The sequence below is a fragment of the Acyrthosiphon pisum genome, chromosome X (assembly GCF_005508785.2).
Source record: "Acyrthosiphon pisum isolate AL4f chromosome X, pea_aphid_22Mar2018_4r6ur, whole genome shotgun sequence".
NCBI classification, from domain to species: domain Eukaryota; kingdom Metazoa; phylum Arthropoda; class Insecta; order Hemiptera; family Aphididae; genus Acyrthosiphon; species Acyrthosiphon pisum.
The window spans coordinates 13,298,158-13,309,330 of record NC_042493.1 but is presented as its reverse complement, the minus strand read 5'-3'; the positions used below and the strand labels follow the sequence as shown (position 1 = coordinate 13,309,330).

General features: G+C 27.5%; 1 protein-coding gene across 1 annotated transcript in view; it reads right to left on the bottom strand.

Moving 5' to 3' along the window:
- The window catches only part of LOC100162936 (laminin subunit alpha-1), a 59,534-nt gene that overhangs the window by 26,573 nt on the left and 21,788 nt on the right, over window positions 1–11,173 (bottom strand). The window contains exon 2 of the mRNA XM_029485953.1: window positions 9,454–9,749. Coding sequence (XP_029341813.1) covers window positions 9,454–9,749 — 296 coding nt within the window. The remainder of the gene's footprint in view (window positions 1–9,453; window positions 9,750–11,173) is intronic.

The following is an 11,173-nucleotide window of genomic DNA, read 5'->3' as shown; positions in this document are numbered from 1 at the left end:
ATGCACCAACGATATTCACTTTCTGATCGAACAAGATACTGAAGTTGAAAATCGTAGCATTATTTCGACTACTTATCGTGCACACAGACACAAAAAAAATAAAAAATAAAATAAAAAAATAAAAAAAACACACATCATTGTAAATCAATACATTCATCGTTCCACTCAGAATCTAAAAAAGATGCCTAGGTACTACCAATAACTAAAGATAACATCAACATCAACAAGTTAATTTTAAATTTTAAAAAATATCAACTATTGCATTTATTAATAAGAGGTGCAGTAATCTTAATATTAAAATTAAAATTATTTAACTAATCAAATTTGACTTTTAAAAATATTTGATAGGTGATTAGTAATCACTGATTACTCCTGATTGGTAGTATGATACTGATAGGCATACTCGATAATAATAAAAAAAAAATTATTTATTTTGTTTGGTCTTATTTATAAAATATATTTAAAATCATTATATTTATCATTATATTATACTAAAGGTTTTCCTCTTGCTCATTCCGCTCGCCACCCCTTGTATTTTGCGAACCGTCTCCGCTGCAAACTTCTATCAAAAATGCTTTTAATACATATAACTGTAACTTTATTTTTATTTTTTAGATTTTAGATTTTAATGGTAATTATGAATTATTGAATCTTATAATAAATTTATATTGAGAGATATATTTATTCATATATAGGGTCATATTTTTCTATATTTCTCAAATACATATTTTTGGTTATTGGAAAGCCTAAAGTTTCTAACTTGGATCACGTCATCTTGCGCGTATTGGGCTATATTTTATGAAACAGTCTTCAATGATGGATAGGTGATTGAAAACGCAAATAACATTGCTTATCACCACGACGAGTAAACAGTAAAATAAACAAATATAAACGGCAGATCGACCGTTTACTGATGTCGGTGACCACAGCTGTGGCTGAATATCACGAATCGCGGAGATTGCGGAGTATCAACATGAGTATATAGGAATAAATATATTATACTTTTAGGTATAGGTTAGGTAACCTGATTCACCACCTAGTGTAGGCAGGTACAGACAAATGTAAAAATTATGCTTTGTGTTGTTGTCCGGGGGGGGGGGGGGGGGGTGGTGCGGAACATCAACGGTCGAGAATGACTAATGGTAAATCCTTTTTCTGTGCAGTTGACGTTTACAGAATTTTTCAATTTCGACGTTATCGCATTGGCAACGTGATTTGTTTTAAGCCGTTTGTTTGTTTTTATTTTAATGTTTATTTGTATTATTATAATTTGGTAAAGAAAGAGAGTTTAATCGAGGTATAGACACTGAAGAATAACTCCAAGAGAGAGCTTACGCATTACATAACTACATTGAACATCATAATAATAACATAACAAACAACGATAAATATGTAAACAATATTGTAATATTGTATTGTCGGTCATGATTTTATTTTTTCAATTGCTTCTATTATTATTCTCGACGCGAATGAAATATAGTTTTTATTTGCATGTTTCTTTTTTAACACAAGTTATTATTTTCTTTTTTGCTATTAAAAAATACAAATTTAATTTATACTACACCACAATGCAAACCGAATACAAATTTGTTCCTACAATAGGAACATAAACGAGATCAGAAGAATCACGTTAATTTTTCCCGGTCAACCGTAGTTGTTTTCTTAATTATTGTGCCAATACAATTTGTTTTAAAATTCTATGAACAATAAAATAATACTACATTTTTTTTAACTAGAAATATCATGTAACTATTAACTTTGTATATGTAAATAAAAATAAAAATAAAAATATGTCAATGGTCTTGTGACATGCAAAAATAAAAAAATGTAGATACCTAATATTAAATAAATGTAAATAAATAATGTAATAAATCAATTAAATTATTTTAAAAGCATTGAAAAAAAAAAACGTATAGGTATTTAAACAATTAATTTTACATTTCATAACTTTACTATATACAAAAAAAACGTGATAATATGTAATATTATATGGTATAAAATTATTTTATGATTTGTATCTTATTTGTATCGTCGGAGCCTGAGCGTTTTTAGTACAAAAATGTGTCTTACAGGAAAAACCATAACGCTCTGTAGAATGGTCGGATTTCGTTAATTTTTATTTCATTTAAAATAAGAGAACATTTTGGCGATCGATCAAAGCCCGATTCTTAAAATTATAATTATAAATCTAAAATATGCATTTGTATAAAATTTGTTATTTTTCCAACGTATTTTTCAAGCACTATTCAATATAAAAAATTCGGGCTTTGACCTGAAAAAAGTTTTCATCTTTCAGATAAAAAAAAATTGTCAAACATATTATCAATATGAGTGTTTTTCCTGTGAAGTCATTTTTGTTGATATAATACACCTATTAATCTCCTCTTCCCCCTAAATAGGTATCGTGAAGTAGATTAGTGGAAAAGTATTATAATTAAGTTTGCAAATGAAATATAAAATATAATCTTCAAATTTCAAATTGTATATAATTTCGGAAAATTGGAAAAACCAGCACCGACACCCTTAATTAAATGTCATTAAATATGACTAAATTAATATTTAAATACAAATTGGGCATCCGTATAGCAGGCGTGTTCTAACTGGATAGGAATCTTCTAATTCAATACAAGTCATCTACAACGTAATAATATTAATTTAAAATAAATAATATATTGTACTTATTTATACCTATATAATTATTACCTACATATTATAATATATATTTAAATATAAACATAATAGATACATTATAAATAAATTATAAGTTTTTATTTGTTTTTATCTATTTACTCATTAATTCAATGCGATTTTCGTTATTCTCACAAAAATTAAAAACTAAAAAATTAAAAATAATTACAATCCAATTTATCATTATTTTAATTCTTTATTATAATTTTCGTTATTTCCCAAAATGTCTCTACGACATAATATTTGTTATATTTTATCATCAAAAAATTCATTATTTTTTTTTTATTATTTTTATAATCTAATGAACTTTATGCAAGTATACCAATCACATAATTAGAAAACTACCACGGTTTTTTAATTTATAATTTATTATTTATACCTATACATTATATATTTATACGACATACATAAATGTAGTATTGTAGTATGTACACCAAATTACAACGGGGAAAAAATAGTACATAGAAAACCTGTTAAGCGAGTGCTTAAAACAGTCAAAATACCTATTATTTAAATTCACTTTAATTTATCACACTATTTTCTTCAGCAGAAACAAACTATTCAATTTATTAAACGGTGAAATTTGTTTGATTTGCCTATATTAATATATTATAATATGTTATCATAATGTTTGTTCAAATTATCAAATTGGTTTATATCGGAAAGACTATAAATTAATCAAATTTTATAAAATATTTAATAAATATTATGTTTCATTTTACTTATTTACCTATTGTAATGAACATGTTTATATGAAAATATTTCACAAAATCTATACAGATAAAGGCGTTAACCCACCATATAAAAAAATATAAAATGCTATATGATCGTGAGATATTGCATTATTTATTGTTTTAAAATGTATACAAGTCAACTTCGAGTTATGAAACTTCTTCCACAGCTGGTAATATTTTTCAAAGTTCAGTATTGAAAATGGCAGTTTAATAATTCTGACAAATTTCCAAACCTTATTATTATGTCATTGAGATACATACTGCGATATATTTCTAGACTTATAGGCGTATCTATAAATACTACCGCCAGTGGCGTGCTCAGAAATTTTAAGTGGAGGGATGTTCTATACAGTTTCATAAGTCAAAAAGTAGCTGGTCACAAAATCATTACAAATCTATAGGTTTTTTTTATCATTTTCAGTTTTGAAGTTTTTACTTTTTTGTTTGACAGAATACATTTATTTAATTCCATACTCTGAATCAGAATCATTTTGACCAATATCAAATGTATGGTTTAAAATAATAAAAATGCAAGAAGTGCACTGCTTATCAAAAACCGTATTTTGAAGTCCTATATTTTATACACATAACAATTAACAAATATTATCGAATCTTTAGTACTTAAACCAAATTGTATTATATTCAAGTGTTAATGTGATTTAAGTCTTAATTACATTTTCTTGTTGTTATTATAATATACATTTGTACTGTTTTTTTTTTATTACATTTTGTATGATAAATAATTAATTTTAAAAGTACATTTTAAATAATTCATCTTCAATTTATCTTAGTTATATTTCTTTTACATTATCTTTACATTGTATAATAACCTATATTAACAGCAATCATAAAACATTCCCTAGCTTACTTTACGAAACTGCACTTAATGCAGATTTATTGGTGTACATCTATATTTAAACATTTATTAATCATTTTCAATAGGTTTTTTTCTGTTTTTTTTTTATTTTATACTTTTTTTAATGTATTAGGAAAGTTATTATTCTTTGCTCAAAATTTTGGAAAATTCAAGTAGCTATCATAGTTTAGGCTCTACGTGATCAGTCAATGAGTCAGTCAAGACACGTTCGATAATATCACATTAAAGTTATCCCACCCGTGAGACACGCTTGTGATTATGTGAGCAGCATATTTTCAGGTAGGTGCGAGGTACATAATATGTAATTACGAATGTGTTATTAACACGTTGGGTGCCACGGTGTTTATAATGTGTAGGTTCACGGGACAACAATCAAAAATATAGGGTTAAGAATACCATGGATACGACCAAATGTAATATACAATTCTAAAATTATATTCAATCATAATAACTGTTTTATTTATTTGCTGGACAGATGACGCCACCTGTTGTATTTTTGCCATCGAGATTTCCTACTTTTCCGGACAAACCCTGAAAATTACGAACGCAACGAAAAATAAATCAGCCTAATCGATCAAGACGTTTCGGAGTTTATCCGAAATGAATAATGCAACTTCATTTTATTATAATATGCTGATTGATGATAACAAAAGCAATATTTTACACAAAAATTAATTCAATTTACCATATAACTAAGAAGCAATATAAAGTTCGTATTCTCACACAGTTGTTTGTTATATGCAATGATTCATAATTTTTTTTAAATTTAACACATAGACTGTATTACAATGACGAATTATACTTTACACCTAGTTTACAGTAGATGGATTACCTACTTTCCCACCTTTTTGTTGTTGTCATATCCAAATTCTTTTTATTACTATTGTGAATATTTTACTTTTGACTCCCTCCTTCCCTCCTACCAAGTAGATACCAATAAAATCAAATTTTACCACACATTTTTTATGTGATTTCATACAATTAATCATTTTTACTGCTTCAAAAGGCGATGACAGTCGAAAACAGCATAGAAATACCAATAAGGGTTTATTTTAGGTAACAATGTATTTCATAACTCTGTTTAAAATAATGAAAACCTTGTTTATCATGCAAATATTCTCATCAAGCTACTATATAAAATAATAATTAATCGGGGAAAAATATGTCTTAAGCATTTATACTATTAGGTTTACTCCCGATTGTCTGAAAGTTAAAATTACGTAGGGGCAAAAGTTTTACAATTAAATCGTCTGGTATTGAATTTCTCTGTGGAACTCAACACTTTGGGTAACTATTACCATTAACTCTTACTATTTGCTGGCTCGCAATCAAGTAATTGACCGCATTCGTCCTGATTCATAGAAACTGTAAGTTGATCGATTTTTTCCCAGTCTTGAAAATAGGTTAAATATATATCAATAAAATAATAGTTTATACAGTAGGTACCTATAGTTAATAGGTATGTTCCAAACGGAAGTCAAAATAAAAAATTATATTATAATAGGTATGATATACTAAACGGATAAATACGGAGATGAATATATATTATTTAAATTCATTTAAGTTCATATAAACATAGGTGTGCGTACGGTTAATCCTAGGAAATCAGTTTCCGCGCTTTCCCTAAGAATATATGGTTTATATATACAAGAAATGCATCATTTTCATATAAAAAATAATATTATAACTATTATTATAAGAGTATAAGACAGCTGTCTTACGCCAAGAATAATTACAATTATAGTAGAACCTATATTATACGATAGCTACTATCGTCTATTACAGAATAGATGATTAATCACGATTTAAGATATCTTAAATCGAGTGATTATATAATTAATCTATTCTATGATATTTGCTGCAATAACAAAGTACTATTCAAGTGAATCATGATCCATGCTAAGATGCTTTTACGTAAATGTCAACAATGTAAATTTCTACTGGTCAACCTCCTCGAAAAAAATTCCTCTACATGACCCTACCTAAACTGTGTACAATACAACAGTATACGGCTCATTTATAAAAGCTCAGCGGACGCCTGGAGGGTAATCTTAAATAATAAAATATAACATAAATATTATATTTATTTATATTTATATTATATTTAAGTTAATATTATTATACAGATATAAATTATACTGTATCCTCAAGTTATTTATTTTTGATTGATTTCAAATTGTATCTATTTTGCTTATTATATTTTTTAGATACATCATACATATCACTTATACTAATTTGTAATAGTTTACCACATTTCTATAAAATGTATTTTACATGGATTTACTAATTTATTTAAAACTATTAAAATTATTCAAATATCCTAAGTTCCTAATTAATTAATTAGATATGTTGAAAACTATCATGAATAAAAATAACTTGTACATAATATAATTATAAAAATTAACTGAGAAATCCTAACCATTATTGTTGCCTTCTTATAAATAAAAATGATTCCTTATTAATATTTTTCTAATATTATTTTTTGATATACTATATGATGCCATAAGGTAATATTTATTCGTATTTTGGTAAAAAAATTCTATTATTTTTATTTCTTATAAATTATTAGTTCATATTTTTAAAATATCCTCTACCTACGAGTTTTTATGAATTAATCGAATATTTATTTTGTGAATTATTCTTATACATTTATTTATAGCGTATTTAATTAGGCATTAAGTGTAGATTAGAATTCAAGGCTTTAAATAGTTTTGGCAAAGTAGTACAGACAGTTGTCTTTTTATGCCAGAAATTCAGTCATTATTGGCTGTATAAAGATATTTATCCATGATCTACGATACAGTCACTGCACATAATAGGCGAGTTGTATAGCTTTAGTTTTTCATACGATTTGGGTATAAAATAAAAGTATAAATTACTAAGTAAACTGTTTAAATATTGTGAAACTTATATGTTTCTTAAGACTTATAATATAACATAATATATTCGGATATTAAGTAAATTTCGAAAATTATATCGGTAAATATAAATATTTATAACTATTAATTAACTATTTAATTAAAAATAAATGCTTACGTTTTCATTATTACCTATCTATTTTTTACACATTTGAATTAGTAAAAAAATATACATAGTATGCTTTTATAATACTATTACCTAGTAATATCATAGTATGCTATTATAATACTATTACCTAGTAATATGGTTTCTATAAATGCCGTCAAATGCTATCTAATACGTGGATTATTTTTAGAACGTAGACTCGTGTACAATACAGTATGGACGATGGGTAAGAAACGTCACAAAACCATGGAACGTTGAAACGTTTTCCCCTGGACATTCTGTTATTTTTGTTACCATGCTAAAGTTAAGTTCATTTAAAAAAAGAAGCCTTTTTGACCGAAAGAAAGTTACTAATTAAATCATAAAGAGCGAGACAGTTTGTAATTTCAAGATGTTTATCGTATTCTTGAAAGTTTATTTCATTAGAAAAATCTCCTCCAAACTGTTCCGCTGCAGCCTCACGCATTCATTCATCCATTCGTAAAAAGATTATTCTGTAAGGTTATCACGTTTTGTCAATACAAAAATATTATGTCAAATTATGATAATTTTTTTTTAATCCAACGAATTTATCACGTTTAACAAATAACAGATGTTAAAAAAGCTAATCAATGTAGGTAAACCCACAATATTTATTCATTCTCACACGTCCGCGTTTTAAGGTATTACATTTGACGAAATTGTTTAAAATTTAAAATGTATGCGATACCAATGTTTGTTGTTGCATCATTGTGAAATTATGCAGACAATTCGATTGGAGCAATTCAGTTTTAAATACAGATTCGTGATTTCAGCTAGGAAACCTCACACCCGCATGTGTTGTCTCCGTCTTATAAGTGCGTAATTTATTATAAAACTTTATGATAAGAAAATTATCTGTGTTCATATATGCGTTGGTTTTTTACGATTATTCAGTTTTTGAGTGAGTTATGAGCATTTTTAATCTACGCTATACCTATTATATACGCATAAACTGCTAAAAAATTGAACCATCGTAATAAACCAACATACGAACACCGATAATGTTCTTACCATCAATTTTCATAATAATAATAATAATTTTCATAATTTCGATTCACTCCAATGTTTAAACCAATGGAGCTAAATGTGTTGTGCTGGGCGTACCTACATTTGCTATGTTACGTACGAGGTTACGTACTTACGAGACGGAGAAAACATATGCGGGTATGGCATCATTTTAATACAAATATATTATAGAACATTACAACCTAATTAATACAATATTATATTATAATCGATGAGGATCGAGGAGTTTTTGATTATATAAAGTAATTATTTTACTAGGTATTTATGGTACCTACAAAGAATCATTTTTTTAAAAACTTTTTTAAACAGCTATACTTTTTTGTGATGCACTAATTTAATGAACAGATATATCTGTCTATGTCGTTATCTCCAAAATATCGTATACTTTAATAACTATTTGAGTAGTATTTTTCTGCCTAAAGTATACGGAATAGAACGAGTAGTGCAAGTATAATGTATATTCTCCGTATATAGGCAAGTCTCATAATATTATTTTAGACATTTTTTGAGAATTCTTTATATCCAGTATTATAATTATTATTATTGCTATTATTATTATTATAAGGGCATAGTATGAAAATTTAAAAACATTTAAATTAATTATCCATGCGTATAGATCTCAAAATTACATCACGCGGTGGAGATGCTACGAACAAGTTTTCTTTTAATCAACAGTAAGTTTAAATTTTTGAAGGTAAATATGTAATTTTATTTTATAGTTGAATTGTACTTTGACGTTAAGCTGGCAATCTTTGCAATAATTACATTTATATAGTAGCTATACCATTTACCTATATACTATTAATAATTATTAAATTTTATAATTTCGACGTTATACTATTATAGTGATATTGATAATATATGATAATATATATCGTATTGATTACATTTCGATGGATTTAGGAAATCTAAAATAATATATTAATTTTGTTTTGCTAGAAATCAGAATATTTTACCATTAGCAGAAAACGGTCATAGTGCAGATAATAGTCTAGGGCCACTTTGGCGGAAATCGGTTATTATGCCCATTTCGCATCACATTTTTTTTTTTTTTTTTGAAATTTGCGGCCAATTTTCTCTCACCTGTTTTAAGTCGATCGTGAACGTGACGTACTGGTACTGGTCACCGTTGTGCAGAGATGGGCTCTGCCACCACGTGCCAGCCGTGGCGTTGTCCACCGCGTAAGCTGGGCCGTGCGTCTTGGCCGGGTCACCCGACCGGGCGTCGCAAACACCGCACTGCTGTCCCGCTGAGCCAAACTTGCAATACACTTCCGGTCCTTTTTCCGTCTCGCCACAGGTCGCGTTTGCTGTCACAACGGCCCGGGACGCCAGGTTGAATATTTGTGGATAAACAGGTTTGATACCACCACCACCATCTGCGCATAAATAAATAACAAACAAATGTCACGATTATAATATTATCGAAAGACAATACGGTAATGGTAATACCTACAGTAATTTATAATACTAATAATAATTCACATGCGGATTGTGGAAAGCACCTATCATATATTAAAAACATAACATACAACAATGTGATCATAATAACACATTCACGGCAAACATAACATCATCATTGGATCAATCATTGAGCTGAAAAATACTGGGGATGCTATAAAATTATAATTAGAGGGCCTTTTTTTTGGTGATAAAAATTCGATGTGTGAACTGTGACCAGAATTTTTAAATTATAGCTACCAATACAATATAGAAATTGGATAAAAATTGTTTTTATTTTTAATAATCGTTAACCGGAAGACACCAATATCAAGATACGGTTTTGATTATTAAATATTAATTTCCAAAATAGTTTTGTTTTTTTCTTTCAATAAATCGGTTATAACAAATAGTTGGGTAACTTACTCTATAAATTGTAGTATAAATTATAGTTACAGTATAAGTATAGTACAGTATATAATTACAGTATAAATTGTATACACAGTGTTTTAATTTCAAAATAATATTTCTGTACCTTATTATAAAATGATAAACGGTGTAAAAAGTCATGTTTACTCTACATAGGTGTTGTACCTACAACTTACCTAGGTATTTATTAGCTCATGATTCACGATTTATGTATCATTGAGCTATTAATTGGTCACTTGCTGAATATATTTGGTTATACAAAAGACAAAACGTATTCCTATCAGTATAACTGAGGCCCAGATTAATACTGTGGGCCTCATTTACAATCGAAATTGTTATTACAACTGTTATACGTATATAGCTTATAATATTTGCTGAACGCCTAGACGCCATTCCAATTTTCTTTGTTAAGATAAAATAAGTTTGTTTAACCTAACTGTATCCAGTTTTAAAAAAAATTAGTATGAAATAGGTACAATATCTACCTACTTTTATAACAAAATAATCGAATAGGTATACCTAATTTATAATATTTTATTATATAGTATTATATAGCTCATATTTTTATAGTTACACGTCCTTTAACTTTCGATGCGAAGCCGATCAATGATTATGCATAACCTAATCAAAATAAGAAATAACCAAATAATATAATAAATTGGTTCAATAATATGGCAGCGAACCGTTTTTTAATCGAACAAATAACAACAACGATTTTGTGATAACTACCTAACAAATAATATAAATAATATTACTGATTAAGCTATGTTGGTATACACTAATTATTGTTTACAGTAATTGGACTATCGGAAATCGCACGATTGTTAATTTATAGTAACTAAAAAACGCCGACTATGCAATTTTAGCAATTACCCGATTCTGTCAAAATAATGACCGTTTCCGCACCAACATCAGAAAGGGTTGGATTCTTGTT